This window comes from Sorex fumeus, unplaced genomic scaffold (assembly GCF_029834395.1).
Source record: "Sorex fumeus unplaced genomic scaffold, SorFum_2.1 ptg000043l, whole genome shotgun sequence".
In the NCBI taxonomy this organism is placed as follows: Eukaryota; Metazoa; Chordata; class Mammalia; order Eulipotyphla; family Soricidae; genus Sorex; species Sorex fumeus.
In genome coordinates, this window is record NW_026606100.1 from 45,390,822 (window position 1) to 45,414,795 (window position 23,974).

Sequence of the window (23,974 nt, forward strand, 5' to 3'; positions counted from 1 at the left end):
AGAGTATCAGGGTTCAAATCCTGATCCAGCTACTTCTTAGGTATTGGAAATGTTTTGGAGAAGTTAATTCTTTTTGTCTAGGTCTCCAACTGCACTGTGGAAATAGTAGAAGCATTGATCTCATGGGCGAGCAGGGATAGATAAAAGAACAAACCATGTCTAAGTCTCAGATGGTGGGTAGCAGGTACCTCACTATTGGTTAATACACATTAGCTGGAAAATCACTTTCTAGTGCTTCTAGTCCATTGCTACAGGAAAAGTACACAGGGCGAATCTGAAACACATTCACCTCATTGAAAACATTGCCTGGTCCCTCAATATATATATATATATATATATATATATATATATATATATATATATATATAGTGAAAACCACTAAAAATGTTGGCCCATTCTAAGATTATTGCCTTGTGTGCAGCTTATCCTGATTGTCCTCAGTACTGAATATGCTTCCTTGAGCACAAAACCTGGAGTAAGCCCTGATTACCGCTGGGTGTACCCTCCCCCCACTACACCCTTCCCACATACACACACGTAAGACTAGCTCAGATTTTATTCCCTACATTAGATGTCGTCTTTTTCCCTCTGCCATATTCCTGTAGCACAAGAATGTCATTCTTGTACACAGCCTGTATAGGTGTTATTTGTATTTTCTGTGTCCCATTTGATAGATTATGACCTCCAGGAGGGCAGGGCCTGCATCTTTCTATTTTGTATCACTCCTAATACCTAACAGAGATTTTCACACTTAGTAGATACTCAATAAATGGTTGTTAAACTTAGTTGAACCCACATTTTTTTTCTTTTTGGCAGATGCCCTAAGAAAAACATAAAATAAATGAATTACTTTTCTTCCTTTCATTGCAATATATATGCCCTGGGCTAGTGGGTATTTGCAAGCCTGGTTTAGAACTTAGGGAAGTCATCAATCTAAGATAGGAGAGGAAATGCATTTTAAAATCACAAGAGCAATATAGTCTTATATAAGGCCTTCTAGCAAAGCAATTTCCAATGGCTCAATAACCAAGGTGCTAGTGGTATTGTGAAAAAAAAAGTCTGAGGTTGAGAGACAATGAGTGATCTTATCTTTTTATATTTTATAGGTATGCAATTCAATGAAACATGTACAGATGGAAAGTTTAGATCTGAGACTCATATGTGGGTATCATAATGCAAATAATTGGCTTTCTTTCTAAAGAACATCTGTTGAAACATCTGAAAGCAGTTGTTTATACTGCTGCCAAAATGTTGAAAAATATAATAATTCTCCAATGAGGTTAGAAATATCCAGAGGAGGAAAAATACTTCTTATGTAGCTCTGTGTTTATGAAATCCTGTTGTTGTTTCTCTAATATGGCACATAGGAGATGCTCAATAATATTTGTTGAATAAATGTTAAATGAATAGCAAAGACTCAATAAATAGTTTTTGAGTGAATTTTTTAGTGTCTTAGACTTATAAGATATATTTTAAGAAAATAGTATAGTATAGATTTACCATGCCATATATCATTTTCATTTGTAATATTTGTAATATTACTTTTTCTGAACTCTGTAGCTTGTAATCAATGTAATCAACATACAAACATACACATGAAAGATAAGAAAAAATACCTGAGCACTACTAAATAAAGGTAAATTATATCAATATCAAAATATTTTAATTACCTTTACTCAACACAATGAGTCACTTAATAAAATTTGAATTGTGAGCTTAAAGGATCATGTCTGATTCAATAAACAAAATAAAGGACCTTGCTAATGTCTATCAAATCTTCTCTAAGAAGATTTGAACTTGGGACTTAAAAGCACCAAAATATTCTAGGATATGAAGACTACAGAAGTTGAAGCCATTTCTTCCCCAAACCCACTTTCCAGTATTTGAGAAGCTCTCTTGCATAATCCTCTGTGCGGGAGGCAACGGGACTCCCAGAGGCTGCCCAGACATTGCTCTGCCAAGTTTCAGTACAGAAAGAGCATGTTAAATAATAAATGTGAGTTTGAGTGTAACTAATAAAATTGGAATGTTAAAGAGCAGCATGCTTTGAAAACCAGCCTCCTTGTGAGGCTGCTCTCTGTGCAAGTCCACAGGAAACAATCCTGAAGGGATTGATATTAATTAGTAATATAATTTATCTTCTGAAGGAAGTCCATTCCTTTGATGGCCGCTGTGGCACAGTTCATAAGCCCCCAAATGAGTGCTCAAAGAAGATGGCTCAACCCACAACTTCAGTTTCATTTTTTGTCCTTGAATAGGTAAGAGGAAAATTTATTCCAGCATATCTGAACTTTACACATGCATCCATATGATAGACGAATGAGAAATTCTAAACATAGATCTAGGAAAGGTTTTCAATGGAATGGCAAAAAGCTGGTGTACAATATAAAAGAAAAAAATGAGTATCTAAAATTAAATTGATGGTCTCCTGATCTCTTATTTTGAATCCTGTGCTGCCATATACTAGATACGCAACCTTGACAAGATATTTAGCCATCCCTTGCCTCAGTTTTTTTCAACTATGTTATGAAAGCAACAAAAATCATCTCAATGGGATATATGGTATTCAGAATACTGCCTCAGAAATACTCAAGAACAGCAATTAGTGCTGCCTACAATAACGTTGGACTACAAGGGGAAAATTGCAAGGTGAGGAGCATTCTTTGGAAGGCAATAACCAAAATGCCATTAATATTTTCTTCTAAGTGATGTTTATGGGCAATTCTTTTCTACTTCATTAAACTTTTCTGTGTTCATTCTTTTATAATATTGTTTAAAAATTAAGTTTTATGCATACATGGCTTGATAGAAATTAAGGTGGAAATTTGGAACAGGTTAAAATTTATAACTGATTATACTGCAGCGTTAATGAAATATCTATTATAGAGATGATGTGACAGAATTTACATATGTCTCATTTCTCTTAAATCTAAATACATTCTAACTAGAAATTATTTTAAAAATTTAGCCAATGTCAATTTAAATTCAGAAATAAAAAAATGTTTATTACAATATTAATATTTTGACCTACTAAAGAGAACAATATTTTATTTTTAATTAAAAAAAATCCCATGTCAAAAGTCCCAAAGGTGCCTTTCATGTTTAAGCTTTAATTAGCAACCACTTTGGTCTCTGACACACATCGCGTAGATACTGAAGTGTTAATATTACGGCAGCTTGATTACAAAAGGCAATGATTAATTTTAAAAGCAGACAAAAATGATATGCCCTGATTACACAGGCATGATTAAGGTGGAATGTCAGACCTTGCACATTTATAGCAGCCTTTGCCATAGTCACTAAGGATAAGATTTTGCAAAAGTTTATATTTAGAATCACAGATACTTTGTGCTCTACGAGGTTGCTTTGGGATCAATCACGCATTTTTGAGAAAGACCTTTGGGGGTGACTCGGCCTTTTGCAAACCACACGGTCGGGCAACGCGCCCGCCGGGCTGCCGTCACGTGAGCTCTGCGTGGAGGCCCCGCTGGCCACCGCGCACCACCCGCTTTCTGGCTTTGAGGTCGCCTGGGCCAGTTATGCACCCTGGTGTGGACACGTTTCCAGAACCTTCTTCCTAGGACAGGGCAAGCGCAGAAACGGCTGCGGACTGATCCCTGGGGAGTCACTGGCCCGTCTTTATTTGGTTGACGCCAGAACTCGAGACAAACCCAGCGAGGGGGTCAGTGACGGGGGTCTGAGGGGGAGAGGCCAAGGCTGGGCTGTGAAGGGGGCAGTGACCGGGCTGAGGGGGCCAGAACGAGGCCGAGGTCTGAGGGGGCCGAGGCTGGGCTGAGGGTCGGGAGAGGCGGGGGCCAGGGTGTGAGGGGAAGGGGGGTTAGTGGCCAGCCTGAGGGGGCTCGGGCCGGGGTCTGAGGGGCCAGTGACCGGCCTGAGGGGGATGAGGCCGGTCTGAGGGGGAAAGAAAGACGGCAGGGTCCGAGGGGAGCTGTGGCCAGTCTGAGGGGGAAAGGCTGGGGTTGGGGCCTGAGGGGGCAGTGGCCGGCCTGAGAGGGAGAGACCGAGCCTGGGGTGTGAGGGAGGCAGGGGCCGGGGTCTGAGGAGAGCAGTGGCAGGCCTGAGGAGGCGAGGCCGGTCTGAGGGGGAAAGGTCGAGGCTGGGGTTTGAGGGGGACAGTGGCCAGCCTGAGGGGGAGAGCTGGTCTGAGGGGGGATGGACGAGGCCGGGGTTTGAGAGGGGCAGTGGCCGGTCTGAGGGGGAAAGAACGAAGCCAGGGTCCGAGGGGGCAGTGGCCGGTCTGAGGGGGAGAGACTGGGCCTGGGGTCTGAGGAGGCAGTGCCCGGTCTGAGGGGGAAAGAATGAGGCCAGGGTCCGAGGGGGTCAGTGGCAGGGCTGACGGGGGGGGGAAGAACGAGGCCGGGGTCCGAGGGGGGGCAGTGGCTGGGTTGAGGGGGAGAGGCTGGGGCTGGGGTCGAAGCGGGGCCGGTCTGAGGGGGAGAAGCTGTTCTGAGGGGGAAAGAACGAGGCCAGGGTCCGAGGGGGAATACAGCCGTGGCGGGGGGGGGGGGGGGACCGGGGGTCTGTCTGGGCGTGGGTGGCGGGGCCGGAAGTGGGGGGTCCCTCTGCTTGGCCCCACGGAGGCCTCCCTGCGTCTGTCCCAGCTGCTCCTCCTCTTGCGCTTCCAGGCTCCTCGGACCCCGCACCATGAGCTTGGAGTCCCTCTTCCAGCACATCCTCTTCTCCGAGCACCAGGCCGAGGAGAGCCGCCGCCTGCAGCGGGAAGGTGGGCTCGGGGCGGGGGAGGGGGGGGGCGGGGCACCGCGGGCACCGTCGGGGGCGGCCGGCCCGGGAGCGGCCTGGTCACCCGCGGTCTCTGTGTCGCAGTGAGGGCGGACATCGGCAGGTGCCGGGAGGGCATCCGGGCGGCGGCCCACGCGCTCCAGCAGGGGAAGAGCAAGCTGGAAGCCAAGGTACGCCCAGCCTGCTGCCACCGGCACGGGCGAGCTGGGTTTTTGAATTTAATATGAGTGCATTTATTTTTAGGTGTTATTTATTTGTTCATTTATTTATTTATTTATTTATTTATTTATTTAGGCTGGAGCGATAGCACAGCGGGTAGGGCGTTTGCATTGCAAGTGGCTGACCCGGGTTCGATTCCTCCATCCCGCTCAGAGAGCCTGGCAAGCTACCGAGAGTATCTCGCCCGCCCGGCAGGGCCTGGCAAGCTCCCCGTGACGTATTCCATATGCCAAACACAGTAGCAACAAAGTCTCCAATGGAGACGTTACTGGGCCCCCTCGAGCAAATCCATGAACAACGGGAGGGCCTTTACCTTTACCTTTTTAAGGCAGTGCAACTAATTTTAAAGTAGGAATCACATTATAGTGTGTAATAGACATAGGAAGCAAATGTTGTATATTGTTAACCAGAAGGTTATAGACGCTTACTAGTGGCGCTCTGATGGTGCTTCGCTAAAGTCTGAAGTTCTAACGCTTTTGCATTCTAAAATGAACTTGTCCTAAAGAAAGAAAGAGGTTTAAATCCTAAGGGATTTGACCAGATTGTGGGGTTGTCCACGTTTGAAATGAGCCCAAACTCGGCGGGAAGATAATTGACAATTAGATGTTGTGGTTTATAAATTTTGAATAATAAGAACCATTGATGTAACAATTGGATGTAACTTGCAGAAGAGCAAAAGAGGTCTCCTTGCCTTACCGCCCCCCCACCCCCCACCGCCAGCCTCCTCCCCCCATGCCTGGCTTCCCTTCAGTTCTCTTCCACAGTTTGGACACGTCTTTCATCCCAAAGCATCATTTCCTCAAGGAAATGATGATGGAATTTTGGAAAGACTATGAGAAATGAAAGGAGAGACAGAGCTGGGGCAAGGGTAGGTTACGAACCAAAGGAAGATTCACTCAGGGCGTTTTGGGAGGGAAATTGAGTCCCAATACAGGATTGATGATCTAGGAAGAAAAAGAAACTGGTGCAGGTTTTGATGAGATCTTTCTGAGACTGAGCTTAGGAATGGAAGCTAAGAACAGCTACCTAGTAAGCCCCAAGGAAGACCTCACTATAGGTGGAGGCAGATGGTTATGCAAAATATTTATTCATCTCTCCAAGATAAAGTAAGGCAGCCTTGTGCTGCAGGAAATCTGTTTTGAGGAAGTCTCTGCTTAAAATATGTCTGATTTACCGCTGCAAGGAATTTCCAGTTTTCTTGGTGGACCAAAATAATGATAGAACCTTTCCAAGCTGATAAGTTGCTGCATATCACTTGTGGAACCCTTCCATTGACAACTTGGAAAACTTTTCAGTTATTTTACTGCATTTAAAAAGAATTTTCAATAGCACCGCACAAGTGAACAGCAACAGAGACTTGAGATTGTTTTTGATTTGCTATTTAATGAGCTACATCACGATTATTTTTCTTTTACCCATATTTTTACCATAGCCTATGCTTAGCAAGTAGTCCACATTAGTATTTTAATGAATTAGTAAAACTAGAGAAATAATAGGGTACTGTTTATTCTAAGATAAAATTGACAACTGTTTTCTGTAAGACCTCAGCTTTTATTTTCCCTGTGAATCAATAATAAACTAGCTGCTGATTGGATGACAGGACTAGGTGATGGTATTAAGAATGTGATGATGTATTTGCCTTTTCTTTAACCATACTCAAGATACTTTCAGAATTGAACACTAGAAGCTGATAGAAATGAACAGAAATTAATATATAACATAAAATAGAAATTAACAGGGAGAAACATATGCAGTTAGGCAGTGCATAGTCAGTAGTGCTTCTAAGAGATTTTGGCACCCTCATAACTGGTGTACAGTTAGTACTACCAGAATTTCCTGCGCCCTCCTTATAGCAGAAGAACCTGAGAGGTTTAATGACTTGTCCATGATATATAATTTCAAAACCAGCTATTATAATGAAAGTAGCAGTTCAGTAATTATAGCATATTTTATTAGAACAGTTTCTTGAGCTTATCTTAAACATTTTTTTTCCTTCATGAATGTCATATATCTGAAACTTTGGCATCTACTTTAGGACATTATTTTTCAAAGGTTACTGAGGAAATGTTTGATATGAAATGTATTCTACTCGGATTGGTGAAAATGTTGACCTGAGAGATAAAGAATGTAAAAAAAATTTACTCTGTGTATTGTTTTTGAAAATACACATTTGCTACTTGTGGTGTTTCCTTTGTTAGCAGGCTATTTTGTTGAAAAGTCAAATAGAGGGCCAGAGTGATAGTACAGTGGGTAGGGTGTTTGCCTTGCATGAAGCCTACCTGGATTTAATCATTGGCGTCCCATATGGTCTCCTGAGTCTGCCAGGAGTGATCCTGAGCACAGAGCCAGGAGTAACCCCAGAACACCACTGGATGTGACCCCAAAACAAAAAAGAAAAAGAAAAATTGAAATGTAATTTGTTGACATGTAAACATACATTAAAAGTGTTGATTAAAATATTTAGACTTGAACGAAGATAGTGAATTTCTAACAATGTTCGGAAACATTTGCTGAGATTATTAATTAATATAGTCTCATAAATGTGCATTACTTTTTAATCAGCTCACATATGTGGGTAATATCTAACTTTATCTTACTAATAAAACAATACACAAGGTTCACAGTTCATACGAATTTGTAATTTAAGTAAGTTGATTTATAATATAGTCTAAAGGTGTGTGTATGTCTGTATATAGAAAGATTTTAAAAGTGGAACCACAATCATAATGTAAATGACTAATGGTATGAACTGAAGAAGTAATCATAAATTGATTTTTTGTTTCTTTCATTCTCAGAGTTAATTATATGTCTGCCAATAACAATGAAAATATATTGATGTGGATATTTGGCTTGACATTTATTGATCAATTTATCAAGTGGAAGCAGCATAAGAAGCAGCTTGAACATAATTTGAATAGGCCAGTGCTTAAGCTATTTTTACAGTGATATATTCAGAAAATATTTTGGGCATTTATTTTGGAAGTTACTTGTGGTCAAAATGTGTTTAGGGAGTACCACATTTATCTTTTTTTTCTGTTCTGTGAAACCCAGGTAGCATGTAATTAGAACTTGAATGATAGCATTTGCCTTTCAGGGCTCGATGAGTTCTTTAAAATATATGGTTGCAAAAGTCTCAGATTATATAGTATGAGTACTTTGTGAATTGGACAGCTGCATTATGCCTGGTTAGGTTTGGTAATATGAAAACAGAAAGACAAGAACATGCCCTGGATTTGCATCCTAAAATTTAGGATATTAATGTTCACCAATATACTAGAAGCTTCAGACAGATAAGGAAAGATTTTATGGTATTAATGACAAAACACATAAAAAATAAGAACTCCTATAGCATTTGCAGTTTGTTTTTAGCACCTATGAGTTTTTTTCTAGTCTAAAACAGTACATTTGAAAATTTGGGACATTTAACTTTTATAGACATATTTTATAGAAACCAGAATGCTGTCTTCCCTCAATTGGAAGTCAATTGGGGGAAGTCTTAGGCTAGATAACATTTAGCAAACAGTTACCATATATCGCGCTTATGTTAAGTATTTAATAAGAACCTTTTGAGGTAGGGAATAGCATTATCACTATTATTCTTTGGAGGAAATACGAACTCAGCAAAATTAAGGAACTTTTACAAGGTTACCTAAGTAATAGATTTAAGATTTTAATGTCATTGGATTAAACTAGATAGATTTCAGTACTTTTTTTATTATGCTTTCATATAAAATATCATAGATTCAAAGCATATGCTCTAACACTTAATCACTTAATCACTTAACTTCCCATTAGTCGCTGATTTGCTCGAGCGGGCGCCAGTAACGTCTCCATTTGTCCCTGTCGCGTGCTAGTGTAGCCCAATGGCATCTGTTCGCTCTGGGAACATGAAGAGCCTCAAACGGATCGTTCATGATCTTGACGAAGAAGTCTGACCATCTGGTAGGTGGGCGGCCAGGCAGTCTTTTGACATCCCGTGGAATCCAGTCGGTAACAGCTCTAGTCCAGCAGTCGTCTTTAAATCTCATTACATGACCAGCCCATCTGATTTTTGACACCTTGGCAAATGAGACAGCGTCCCTGATTCTTGATCGTCGACGGATGTCGGAACTCCAGATTCTTTCTCTCATTTGAGTGAAACGTGATATTCCAAGCATAGCTCTTTCAATTCCTCTTTGGGAGACCTGAATAGCGTTCTCATCCTGTTTGCATAGGGCCCAGGTTTCTGAGGCATATGTTAATGCAGGAAGAACAGTGGAATCAAAGAGATGTGCCCGGAGCCGGAGGTTCTTCGTCCTCTTAGCTATTTCTTCGACGTTCTTGAAGGCGTTCCAAGCCGCTCTCTTCCTCCTGCGCAGCTCGGGTGCCAGGTCATTCGTCATGTTGACTTCTCGACCTAGGTACACATAGCTGTTGCATTCAGAGATGGTCGTTCCATTGAGAGCGAATGGGGCATCAGGAACGAGGCTGTTTCTCATAAACATTGTCTTCGTAAGATTCAGCTGTAGTCCTACCTTTCCACACTCAAGGTCAAAGTCGGCCAGCATTTGTGCCGCTTGGCTGATGTTTGGTGTTATTAAAACAATGTCATCAGCAAAGCAGAGGTGGTGTAGTTGCCGACCATCTATCTTCACTCCCATTCCTTCCCATTCCATTCATCACATGATGTTCTTGAGGGTGGTAAGATCCTGGTAGTGAATCCGCAATACAGCTCACAGAGGATCTTGATGTATTGGGCTTGAATGCCCTGATTGGCTAGGGCTTCAATGACCGCTTCCGTCTCAACAGAATCAAAGGCCTTCTTTAAATAATCAATAGGAATTTAGTTCGAAATCAGGAGACACTGACATATATTTGAAAACTCAGCATTTAATTCATTCGTTGAGTGAGATTGAGTAGGGTTTCTTTTATTTTTTTTAATTTTTAATAGTGAGACATCATGAGGTACAGTTGCAGACTTACACATTTTTGTGCTTGGGTTTCAATTATACAATGATCAAATACCCATCCCTCCAGAGTTTCTTATAGCCAAATCAGGTGGTTTTTTTTTTTCCTTTCATGTAAACAGAAAGACTAGAGTGGTCAATCCAGTCCCATTTATTTATTTATTTTTTTAACATTGCCTAAGGGAATAGCACATCCGGTAGGTAGGGCGTTTGCCTTTGGCCCAGGGTCGATTCCTCCGCCCCTCTCTGAGAGCCAGGCAAGCTATCCAGAGTATCTCACCCGCACGACAAAGCTTGGCAAGTTACCCCTGAAGTATTCAATATTCCAAACACAGTAACAGTAAGTCTCACAATGGAGACTTTACTGGGCCCGCTCAAGCAAATCGATGAACAACGGGAGGACAGTGCTACAGTGCTACAGTGCCTAAGGAAATCCTGAAAGACTCCAGTACTTTGTCTTTCTGTTCCATTATACTTAACACATGGCTTTCATTCTCATGCTATTTCATCCCCAGAGAGAAAATATAATAAAAAAATGATATTTCAGAGTTTTTCTCGTTTGACTTTGCCTTTGTTTAAGTGCAAGGGAAATGAGTTCTCTCAAGAACTTGGGTTGCATCTCAAGAGTTAGAATTTTGAGAAAGGAGATTAGGAATATGAATTTATTTATTTATTGAATATCTGGCAGTGATCAGAGGATTTTCCTGTCTCTGTGCTTGGGGGATAGCTTCTGGTTATTCTTGGTGGACCTTGTGGTGCTGGGATGAAACCCCAGGGTTTCTGTATGCATAATATGTGTGCCAGCCCATTGAGCTAGCTCTCTGGCCCTGAGAATGTTTTTGACTACATTATTGCACTGAATACAATTGACACTTAGCATTAAAGAAGAATGGTAGAATGGCTGGTTATCCTTGCTATTCCCAAGTTGTTAATAACACTTCTTAAGTCATTTGCTTGCTTATTAAAAATCAAGGGGAAGAGAATGATGCTGGAAGAAGCTTTCTCTGAAGAGCAGGAAATGTATTCCTAAATCTCTTCAGATGCCTTCTCCTATTTCATTTTCATGAATTGTAACCAGTGACTACCCTTGAGTTAGTACTTTGATAAAGTGATAGTAACTTCTCCGAAATTCAGTGAGCTGACTGTGAGAGCAGTAAATTTCCAAAAATAATTAACGAGATTTCAAGAAAAGGGTAGAAAAGGTGTTCATGTTAGTGAGAAAACTAGTGTCTAAGATAAATATTTTAAAAGGATTAATGTAGTGAGTCTCTGTAGTTGATTGAAATATTTTAGGCTAATTAATTTATCTCATGTATATCGCTTAATCTTGATATGTTAGCATATTTAATGGGAAAAATGCAGTGTTTTGGTTTTTTACCTTGAGTTGTTTCTTAGTTATAAGGAATATTTTTTTGTTTGAGTCCTTAAACCTCTTATTTTATAAAAGACACTTTAAATTTCTTTATTTTGAACAAGAATTCAGTGTTGACTTAGAATGCTTGCAGAAATCATCTGATGTAGTTGTTTATAAAAAGGCAAAGATAGTCTAAAGATGCAGTTAATTTTCCTGAGAGTGTTAGATGGCATTTTATGTTGTCTAAAAATATCATTGTGAAAATATGTATTTATAAAATGATTATTAAAATATAATTAAATATATCAAAAAACATAATATTGCCATTTTAAAAGCAACTTATAAAATGTGTACAAAACAGTACCATTTAAAATGTCCTTAAGAATGGTATGTCTTATGAGAGATATATAAATATACAGGAAAAGTGTAATGACATGCTTGGGTGATAAATAGCACATCAAGATAGTGATTGTCTCTGATAGGCTAGAAGATAGGCAATCAGGGCTCTTCTGCTGTATATGTAATGTTTTATTTCTTAAGCTTGACATATATTTTGTGACTTTATGAGCTAAAAATGTGTTTTAAAATTAAGCAATGGCTTTTAACTTATTTATAAGGTTGTGCAACTGTTACTGATTTCAGAACCTTTTCATCGTTCCCAAGGAAGATTCTTTTTATCATGAAACTAACCGTTCATCCTCTGTATCATGGCAACTAACTTTTCATCCTTTTTTGTTTGATTTTTGGGCCATAAACAGCTATGTTCAGGGCTTATTCCTGGATTTCACTCAGGGAGCACTCCTAGAGGGCCTCAAGAGACAATAGGAGTTGCCAGGGATTGTGACCAGATTGGTTATATGCAAGGAAAGTGCCTCACTGTTCTGCTCTTCTCTGACCCTTGCCTATATATATTTAATTAAATTTAATATAAATTGAATGATATATTGTGAGACTTTAGTGACTCCCTTGTTTCATTTAGTATGCTTTCAGTATTAATCCATGGTGTATCATGTATCAGTACTTTATTTCTTTTTGTGACTGAATAATGTTCCGTTTTGTGGTTTTGCTACGTTTGTTCATTAGTTGAAGGGCATTTGGTTATGTCTACTTTTTTGGTGTAAGGAGATTGGGTGACACCTGCTCAGTGCTTACTCCTGGCTCTCTACTCAGGGATTATTTATGGCTATGCTTGGGGGACCATATATGATACAGGGGATCAAACTGGGATTGGCTATATGCAAGGCAAGAGCCTTAACCCTGGTACTCTGTCTCCAGTTCTGGGATTTGCCTGTGTTTAGCTGTTAGAATAATGTAACTATAACTTTTATATATAAGTTTTTGTATAAACGAATGTTTTCAGTTCTCTTGTAATTCTATTTAAGAGTAGAATTTCTAGGTCATACAATAATTCCAGGTTTTTCTTTTTTTTTTTTTGGAGAATATGTCATACTGTTTCTAAAGTGGCAACACTATTGTACATTCCTATCATTCACCGTATATGAGTGTTTCAAGTTTTCTCTATTGTCTGTTACTTTTTTTCTGTTGTTCGTTATTGTTTTTCCTTATAGTAAACATCTTTGAAGTGGTATCTATTGTAGTTTATATTGAACATAACAGTTATGTTCAATGTCTTCTCGGGGGGTTGTTGAATGTTTGACATATCCATTATTTGACATATGCATTATGAGCTGCATGATTAATGGTCATGCACATGGCTGTGATTCTTTGATGGTGCAGGGGTCTGTTCTTTGTGAACTAGTGATCTCTCTTCATGTAATATAACTGAACTGATTCTCTAAGAGAAGGGAAAAGTATTACATGTAATATTAATTGAACTTGTTTTTCTCAGATTCATTTTCATAAGGGTAAGAAAATCCAAAGAATATTCCATAGTGATAGTTTTTATGTAAAATTTCAAACAGTTTATCAGAAAGCTTTTTGTTTGCAAGTAGCTATATTTCAACAAAGTCACATGCTTGTTTTGGAGTCTCAAAATAGAAGATATACTGCAATGTTTCTAATGGCAAAATCTACTGATTAACTGTTTCTTCCTGATTTTTAAAAAGAGATAGTTTAAATAAATTGTTTTGCCTGAAATATTAGTAATGTTTGGAACAGAATAAAATGTAACCTTTCCAGGAACTGGGAGAATGGCCCTCTAATTAAAGAACATTAAGTCAGTAAATTTGTATGCATAAAGCCAGAGATTAAATTTTAATTTGCTAGCCTCCTAATACTGTACAGCACAAAAGAATGTTCTCTAAAAAATTTACCTTTAGACTTATTGGAAAATCAATTAGCTTTATTTCCTCACTTCTCCTAAATATCTCCACTCATACATTTGATAATTATTCATTGAGCAATTTAGCGTCTTCTAAATCACATCATGAATATTTGACAACTTACATACAACTTTCTTAGCACCAAGCAACTCCAGCTATATAAACTCAACTATATGCCCAGAATTCTGGATGTTCTCATTTTAAGATTAAGTTTACAGTTTCTTAAAATTGTCTTTATGTGATTCTCTGAAGACAGCATTCTTACATTTTATGAATAATTAGATGAAACTTGGAAATAGAAGAGGTTGTAGGATGTTCGGTGAGTGTATCTTTGGGCCGTAGCCCACCTGCCTGAGGATAATGTGATTTTTCTAGGGATGCATACCCTTGTCGCGGGTTCTTTTTTTTTTTTTAATATATCAATCAATCTTTGGCTTCGGACCTTTGAGCTTGCAGTCTCCTTTGCCTGAAATGCTTCTTTTTATTGTCTATTTGCATTTTATGTACATTCATTTAGATCTCTCCCACTAGGGCATCTAACCATTGTTCAGGAACATGACTTTTGCTCTTCTAACCCCAGGACAGATTTTGATGATTGGTTACCTTAGTTAGGTCTTTGCTCATTAACCTCTTCAGGGAAGTAGTTCTCAATGTATAATCTGAAGATCTGAAGGAGTGACCAAGACTGTAGTGGAGGTCTGTGAGGTCAAACTGTGTTCTTAATACAAAGGTATTATTTGCCATTTCACTGTGCTGACATGCATATTGATGGTGCAGAAGCAATGGTGGGTAAAATTGTTGGTGCTTTAGCACAGATCAAGGCAGTTGGCACCAAACAATATTAGAGTTATTGCCATGCACTCACAGTAAGGGAAAAAAACACCCTATCAGCTTCTCCTTTTGCTCTTGATTAAAGTGTAAAAAAAATATTGATTTTTTTGAAGCTGGCCATTGTGTATATGTGTTTTTAATATTGTGTGTGATGAAATGGGAAATGCACATCCAGAACTTCTGTGTTCCAAAGTATAATAATGATGGTTACAAGGGAGACCACTTGTGTGATTGTTTGAGTTGAAATATGAATTAGCTGTTCTTTTTTCTGGAGCACAATTTTACTTCAATCATTGACAGAAAAACTGTATTTATTTAGACTTGAGTATTTGGCAAATTTTCCAAAGTGAGCTTGACATTTTGAGGCAAACAACTGATGTTGTTATTGTTATTTTGCCAGTGAGGATATTTAAACTTTAAAGCAAAAATTAGAATTCAGGAAGACTCATCTGTCATTGAAACTTGATTTCTTTCCAATACCACAAAGATTATCCTGATGAGTTTGTCAGTTATATTAAAAATATTATTTTAATATTATGCTTTGAAGTTTGTCAATATTTGGAGAATTTGATTTTCCAAATGACCATATTGTTACAAAGTCATGCACAGATAAAGGTTATGACTAGCACTCCAAGTGCAAAGTAGACCAGTTGAATGTTATTGTAGCAGAGAATAAAAGTTCATTGAAATGGTTGCAGATTCACTAACCTGCAAGGAACTACTTTAACTTGTTTAGTATCAAAGAAAAACATGTACAGTAATTTAAAATGGGATGCTAATTAAATACCCTCCCAATTTCAGCTACATTTCTGTGTGAGGTCTGATTTTTTTCCATGCCTTTAAATTAGAAAAAAAATGCATTGCATAGAAATTGTTATGAAGAGACATTTAAGAAACTGGCTATCTGGTAAGACAGACATTAGCAAAATAAGCAGAGGCAACTCTTTTTATACTGTTTAAAAGGCCCTCCCATTGATCATCGATTTGCTCGAGTGGGCCCAGTAACGTCTCCGTTGGAGACATTGTTGGTACTGTGTTTGGCATATCAAATACATCACAGGTGGCTTGCCAGGCTCTGCCGTGCGGGCGAGATACTCTCGGTAGCTTGCCGGGCTCTCCGAGAGGGGCGGAGGAATCGAACTTGGGTCGGCCATGTTGGCTGCGTGCAAGGCAAACACCCTTTATACTGTTTATGTCTTGGAAATATAATTTACAAAGTATACTTAATACGCAGTCATCTTACTGTTCAGAAATGAGTTGAGTGTTTCTAATTTTTCCAGTTTTAATTTGGATAAGGGTCTATACCTGGCTGTGCTCAGAGCTTACCCCTGTCTCATTGCTCAGGGATCGCTTCAGGTGAGGTTCGGGTGACTGAGTCTATGTGGTACTGGGTTCAAAACCAGGTTGGCTTTGTGGAAGACAATCACCCTACCCACTATTCCAGCTCTCCAGGCCCCTCAATTTCTATCTTTGATACAGAATGTATTGATAAATATAACTTACAAAAATTCCTCTGTACTTTTTAAGACTTGCAGTTCTTGAAATTAGGGGATGTTGATCAGTGGCCAAGGCTCTGAGTTCAATCTCTGTCACCAAAAGAAAAGAAAATTGACTAAAGTCTTAAATATTGAAAAATTATGTAATAAAATATTTGAAATAGCTTTTATGAAGCTTCTTGACCTCAGTATTTAAAAGAGCATATTCTTGGATCTAGGGAAATAACTCTGTTGTATAGTATGTGCTTTGCATGTTTGAGGTCCTGGCTTTGATTTCCAGCTCTCAAAAAGAGAAATTTAAAAAAAATTAATTTGCCTTCCTTTTTCTGTTCTCGGTTCATATTACAATCTTTTCCTCTTAAATCCCTTACTTGCTCTTGTTTTTTCTTTCTATATTTTTGCTTGCATCTCCTTGAGCACACCAAATATTTGACTAAAACATGGTTTTTGTACCATGTAAAAAGTATTACAAAGATACACAGTTATATCCCTTTACCTGTGCCCTTTGCCCCCCACACACTCATGTGGCAAGTTTCCAGCTATTGACCTGGCCCCCTGTTTACCCTCACCTTGGACATTAATCTCATCCCACAAATGAATGCAGTTATTCTAACCTGTTCCTCACCTTATGACTCATTTTACTCAACATGGCACTCTCCATGTCAATCCATACATAAGCAAATTTCATGACTTCATTCTTCCTAACAGCTGTGTAGTATTTCATTGTTTTGGAAGATGTAGATGTACCGTAGTTTATCCAGTCATCTGTTCTTGGGCACTCGGATTGCTTCCAGATTCTGGCTATTGTGAACAGTGTTGAGTGAACATCAAAGTGCAGATGACCGGATAATTTTCATTTTTTCATTTCATCATCCTGTTATTCGTCGATTGCCTCGAGCAGGCCCCAGTAACGTCTCTTTCATCCTAGCCCTGAGATTATATTCAAGGCTCTTTAGGAGAATGAGACCCATCATTGTTACTGGTATTTGGCATATTTGTTACGCCACGGGGAGTTTGCCAGACTCTGCCCTGTGGGCAGGCTACATTCGATAGCCTGCAAGTTTGTCCAAAGTAGGAAGGAGACAATAAGATGTCATAAAAAAAGTTCTGATAAGATGTCGCGCGGCCGCAAATGCAGCCGCGTGGTTCCGGGATCTGGATTTTATAGTCTCTGAGTCTTGGCCGCTGATGGGATTACACGGCGCCAGGGGGCCAGGTGGTGGGTGTGACCCCCGCCTACTGGAATTTGGAGGATCTGGGTGGAAGATGCTCGACTCCAATCCGAGTAGGCTTGGAGGTCTCGGCCCCGGAACCCGCGTGGTTTTGTCCCTCTGCCAGTACCTTCATGTGTGCGGAGAGTGGTCTCAGCATGGTGGTGGCTGGAGACCGGATAATAACCTTTCATTATCTGTATTGCAAATCATAAGGGCCAAAAGGAAAGAGAGAGAGGGGGGACAAGGAAGGAGGGAGGGAGAGAGAAGGAAAGAGTGAGAGAGAGAGAAAGAGAGGAGAAAAGTGCCTGCTATAGGGCAGGCAGTTGGAGGGGGTGGGTGAAAGGGAAACTGGGACCATTAGCGGTGGGAAAAGTATACTGGTGAAGGGATGGGTGTTAGAACTTTATATGACTGAAATCTAGTCATGAATGACTTTGTAAATGTGTATATTACTGTGATTCAGCTAAAAAAAAGTAAACGGAGGAAAAAACTAAATTAAAAATGTATATTGGGGGGCCAAAGAGACATTACAATGGGTAAGACACTTGTCTTGGATGCCACTGACCCAGGTTCAATCACCAGCACCCCAAAACACTTCCAGGAGTGATTCCTAAATAGAGTCCTACTGACCCAGGTTCAATAAATGACACTCCAAAGCAAAAAAACAAACAAACAAAAACAACAACCAAAGGTACACAGTTAATTGTTCTCTGTAATTTTTTGGTCATTATGTTTTTCTTTTCTTTTACAGTTTTTTTGGGGGAAGGGAGCTATCTGGTAAAGCACTTTGACTGGGGTTCAGTTACTAGCACTGCAAGATACAAACAAAACAAAACAAAACAAAACAAAAAACAACCCAAATCCACAGCCACTACCACTACCACTGCAGCAATAGCAAAATCCCGAAAGATTGCTTATTTGGATGCATGATATCTAAATTCAGTTCTTAGCACCACAAAATGCAACACAACGCAAAACAGCCTAAGCTATTATAGTATTTCCAGGTAGTATTTGTGATATTTTATGAGAATTATTCACACTTTTTTATTTGCCCCATTCTTGTTTGCTTGAGTTCTTAAGAAACAAACTGTCTTCTAAAGCAGAAGTATCTCATCGACAAGTTGATGTGAATATCCCCAATACAATCTCTTCTTGCTCATGTGCCAAGAATTCTGATTATTGGGAGGGGGGGAAATGTACATTTTAAAGAACTGGTGACATTTCATAGTTCTTCTGTTAAACAGGAAAAAACCACTACCCTCAGCATTCCACTGTTTTATATGCTGACAGAATAGAAAGATGTAGTGATAGGCAAGATAAGGTACTTTCCCCTGAGTTGTCGGATAGCACAAAAGTCCCCTTATTTCAATCTATCTATCTCCCTAGTGAGAGTCAGATTAAGAAGTATCATTACAAAATGTTCTGAACCCATCTGTATTTTGTACTTTACTGATCTTTTCCTAATTAGATTAATATCCAGCTGAGTCAGCAGCTCTCTGACAGTTGTTTGGGGGAAAAGGAAGAGAGTATTGGAGAATTAGAGTTCCTTGGAAAAGGGTGGATTTAGATTGACGATGAACTTTGGACTAGCCAAAGGGTTCAGAGAAGGTGAGCGAAAAAGGCAGAGGCAAGCTAGCTACTTAGAACTGTACCTAGGATCTCAATGCTCCTGGAAAAAAACTTCTGTAGTCTTTACTGCTTTGTGTCTCATGCGTTGTTATTGTCTGAATTAATATTTCAAGCTAAGTTGAAAGTCTGCCTAGCTCAGCTTCTTTGATTTAGGCTTGTTCTATAACTTTAAATAGAGTCCAGTCTCTCTTGGCTAAAATTTTAATCAATTTCTCCTTAGAAAAGACAGAAGAGGAAGGAATGGGAGATATGTGACCATCATAGGAGGAAAATAGACCATATTATTACTCTAAAATGGCCTTTTTCTTCTTATCATGAGCTCCTGCTTGCTTCATTTTTATGGTTATATTCTCAGGAAAATATAAGGACTTCTATTATATTTGGTTATAATATCTGCTAGAGTTTCTTTTTTCCTAATTGAACATGCTTTGTTATTTTAATTCTGCATAAAAGTAATGCACCTTTAATTCAAATTATTCCAGAAACAGAGATAGGCAAGAGAAGAATGAAACTATCCATTGTCTTATTGCATAGTTAGTTTTCATAGAGTTTTTTTCTCAGAAATGATTTTTGTGTATTTTTTCAAAAGTAATTGTGTATTTTTTTTAAAGTGATTTAGTTTTGTAGTGTTTACCACATTCTGGATATATCAGTAAAATAATGTGTAAACAAGTAATTTTTAATGATTGTATAGTATTCTAGAAACTATATTTTTGGTCATCACTGACATTAAAAATTCTATCCTAGTAATAAATGATTAAATAATATCATCGTGATGTCAATATGTACATCATCTATATATATATGTACATATATATATTTGGGGGCTCTCTCCTGTGGTGTTTAGGGGTTCAGGGCCACTTCCTGTTGATATTTTATTTGGCAGTAAGGGCCTTTGCTCTAGAAATCAGATTGCTTTATAAATGTATATATATATTTAAGACTTTTGATAATTTCCAATTAGTACTATGGAAAACTTATCCCAGTTTATTTCCTGACAATTTCACTAATACCGTTTAAATTATTTTTGAAATACAATAAAATTACCATCAATTTTTTTGTTTACTTTGAGAATAAACTTCATATCCCTTCTATGTTCTTTTTAAAAGTTTACCTCAAATTTTCTGTTATAGATATCATAGCTTGACCTTTATTTTATTATTTAAAAAATTTATTTCTTTAATTGAGTCACTGTGAGATACACAATTACAAACTGTTCATGAACAGATTTCAGTCATACAATAATCCAACACCCATGCCTTCACCAGTGTCCATTTTCCAGCACCAATGGAAACCCCAGTTTCTTCCCTCCCTCCATCTCCCCTCCCCCAGTCGGGCTTTATGGAGGTTTCTCTCTCTCTCTCTCTCTCTCTCTCTCTCTCTCTCTCTCTCCCTCCCTCCCTCCCTGAAGCCCCGCTTTCTGGGCATTGTGGTCTGTAGCACCTATACTAAGAGGTTATTATGCTTGTTCCTTTACCTATTTTCAGCTTGCTGTTCCTATCCAAAGTGATCATTTCCAACTATCTTTTTCACCTTTATTTTAAAAATTCAAGTCAAGGAGCTGGAGAGCTAGCATAGAGGGTAGGTCTTTTCACACCTTGCATGCGACCAAGACCAATGTGGGTTCAATCCCTAGCACCCCATATGGCTTCCCGAGCAACACCAGGAGTGATCCCCGAATTCAGGGCCAGGAGTCAGTCCTGAGCACTGCTGGGTGTGGCTCCAAAACAAAACAAAATTTTGGAATCAAAATTTAGAACGTGTTGCTAGAATTTTGATCCTCTTATTTGTTTCTGAAATGCGTGGGAAAACCTGGACCATTTCATGATTTTAAAGAATGTTTTTTCTCAGGTTTTCCCCTTCTTTAGTTAGCTACTGGTTAGAAACACATTACATTATCTACTAGCTCAAAGCATTAGCATTATGATAGTTATGTTTATATATATTTGTGTTATCCGTTATGTCTCATGCTCTTTAGTTAATTCATCTCTTTTGGCACAAGAATGATATTTACTTCGTTATATTAATTTAAAAATATGCAGAATTTATTTTCAGAGCTTTCCTATTTTCAGAGTTTTTGTTTTGTTGTTCTAGATAAATGTGAGAACCATCTTGTCATATTCCAGCAAAACATAGTTGAGGCATTTTAATTAACTCAGTGTGCTCAGTTAAGGAGAAATGATGTATTTGCAACTCTAGATCTTCACATTTTATAATACAGCATATCTTTTTATTTGCATCTTATTTTATGTTATTCAAAACATTTCAGATATAACTCATTTTTGATTTAGATCATTAGTATTGTTTATATACTTTTGATGTTATGAATGGGATATTTTCCTGATTTTTTCCTCTATTGTTGGTAAAAGATACTTTTGAGGATTCATTTTGTCACTTACCTATATTTATAGATCTCTTCTAATAATTTCTTGGCATATATTTGTATCTATTTAGGTATATAATGGTGATATTTGCCCAAACAAACTAAAGAGAAAGAAAATTATTGTATCAGCTTTTTGGATAAGTTGCTTCTCTTGTTTTTTTTTCTTGCCATAATGTATTAATACAGGCATTAGAAAAAAACAGATTAGGACTTCTAAGAAGAAGCTTAAATAGCTATGGTTTTTGTCAATTACCTTGATAAACTCAATGAAAAGGTCTGAGAGGATCAAAGACTTGACAGGTAAAGGAATAACCCCTCCAGAATATGTGAAAAGATATTTCCCCAGAGATGCCAGCCTGTGCAGAAGCCATAGGGAAGGAGTGTTTCTGGAATCTTAAAGAAAAACTAGGAGACCAGAATGATGGAGGGGACCAGCAAAGAGAAGGAGGAGAGGAGTGCGATGATGTGTCATTGGAAATCTAAATATTTCCAGATCCTGAAACTTCTTTGCCTGATAGACTAGGATTATTTTATCATAATGAGTTTTTCTTTAAGCATGGCATTTATGGTTGAGAAATATATCTATTTTTAAAAACATTAAAAATCTTAATATCTGCTATTGGTGCAATATTCATTGATGTGCTGTAGTGATTGAAACTTTCTCCATCATAGTCATCATTAAGTATACTCTTTCCCAGTTGCTGTACCTTTAAAAAAAGAATGACATTATCTACCTAACTTTTAAGTTTTATGTAAATTTGCCTACAGCATTATTTGTAGGCTCAGCAAATATTTTGTTCTCAAGGGCTAAGATTCTTAGATTCTTTTAATTAGCAAGGACCACAGCAAGGACTAGATAAGAATTTCGCTTAATTGGACTTATACTTTAATTTAAAATCCTCAGTCATTTTCAGTTTTTAGGTTTTGGGGGCTAAAGAGATACCTGAAGGTACCCATGCATCATTAGTAAAGAGTCACAAATTGAGACCGAGTTAGCTGGCCAGATTAGTCATATTGGGAAAACTATAGGCACTATTGAAAAATCACATGTCCCAGAGAGGGATAACAGGGAAAGGGCAAAAAATTATTGGGAATAGAAGCATAATTAATGAGTATTGGCACTGCTTTGAATTAAAAATTTCCTATGTAGCAATATTTTTTACCTAAGCCTGGTTATTTGATTGTAGAACTTTTAAAGACTGCATGTAAACATCTTCTTTTCATTGCAGTTTGAGAAAGAGAGACATAACAAAAGATAAATTTATTTTGTGGTGACTAGGAACCTTTGACTCTCCTTTTTAATTCTTTGTAACTCTTTGGAATCCCTGGGTAAAATGTGGGAGATAGAATTAGTAGTTTCTTAAATCTTCACTTACTGGAAGATGTCCTGGAAGCCATAGATTGTTCCTAAATTCAAATCTTATCCAGAGAGAGAGATGTTAGAATTTTCTTATTTCCTTTTATTTTTAATTGTTTATCATCGGTTGACAATACTAGAGTACTGGGTCTATCTTTATACCTCTATATGCATGCAGGCCTCACTGCACTCATCAACAAAGTTCCAGAGCCTTCCACCACCAAAAAAACTCTCCCCAATCCTCCCTCCCCATTCTGCCTCTGATTAGCAACATAGTTTTCACTCTCTAGGGGTTAGTTTTTGTTGATTTTTTAAAAATAAATTTTTAAATGAAAAATATGTGATTTACAAAGTTATTGATAGTTGAGTTTTAGGCATATAATATTTCAACACCTGTCCTACCACCAGTGTGAACTTACCTCCACCAGTGTTTGAATGTTCCCTCCTTACCCCCAGCCCTAGCCCCAGCCTCCTTTCAACTTGACAGGCAGATTACAAAGTTCCGGTGGTTGCAGCTTAGATCTCATGTTTGCAGTGTTGTTGAGCCTGTGTTTTTTGTACATGGCAATACCGCTAACCCAAATCACAAGTAGAACAGACGCCTTGATACATCTTCACCCATTACTTCCATTCTCTTCTTCCTCCCTTGATTTCTTTCTCTGTTCTCTCTAAACACTGGGGTCAGGGGTAATCTAGGCAACCCCCCTTTACTATAATACATTTCCTCATCCAGTATTCCATGTACCAAAGATAAGTGAGATCATCCTGTGTTCGTCTTTCTTCTTTTGTCTTACTTCACTCAATCTGGTATCTTTCAGTTTCAACCAGGTTGTAGCAAATTTCATGATTTCATCCTTGGAGCTGCATAGTATTCAATTGTGTCTCTATACCATAATCCATGGGTTAATTCCATATCTTATCTATTGTACTGAGTTAAGCAATGAATAATGATATGCATGTCCTACTGAGAGCATGTCTTTGTGCCCTGGGAGTAGATGCTCCAAAGTGTAATTGCTGAGTGATACGGAAGTTCAGGTCTTAAGATTACTGAGACCTCTCCATACTGTTTTCCAGAGGGGTTGTGCCAGGCAACATTCCCAGTGAAAGAGAGTTTCTTTTGACTATTTTCCTACCAGCACAGGTTATTCCTGCTGTTTTTTGATGTGTGTCATTCTCACTGGTGTGAGACGGTATCTCATTGTCGTCTTGATTTGGATTTCTCTGAAAAGTGATGCTGAACATTTTTTCCCATGCGTACTGGCCATCCACCTGTCTTCATCTGAGAACTGCCTTTTCATTTACTCTCCCTATTTGTTGATAGCGTTTTTAAATTTACTCTTGTTGATCTTTGTGACTACTTTATATATCCTGGATATTAAACCTTTATCTGAAATTTTGAATGCAAATATTTTCCCCATTCAGTTAACTGTCTTTTAGTTTGAGCCCATGTTTCTTTTGCCATGTAGAAGCTTTTTAATTTTATGTAGTTCCATTTGTTTATT

At 38.5% G+C, this 23,974-nt stretch overlaps 1 protein-coding gene across 1 annotated transcript in view; it reads left to right on the plus strand.

The window, feature by feature from the left end:
- The first annotated feature begins 4,665 nt into the window (after positions 1-4,665).
- The window catches only part of CCDC172 (coiled-coil domain containing 172), a 60,249-nt gene continuing 40,940 nt past the window's right edge, over positions 4,666-23,974 (plus strand). Inside the window, exons 1-2 of the mRNA XM_056120326.1 lie at positions 4,666-4,744; positions 4,846-4,931. Of these exons, the coding sequence (XP_055976301.1) occupies positions 4,666-4,744; positions 4,846-4,931 (165 nt within the window). The remainder of the gene's footprint in view (positions 4,745-4,845; positions 4,932-23,974) is intronic.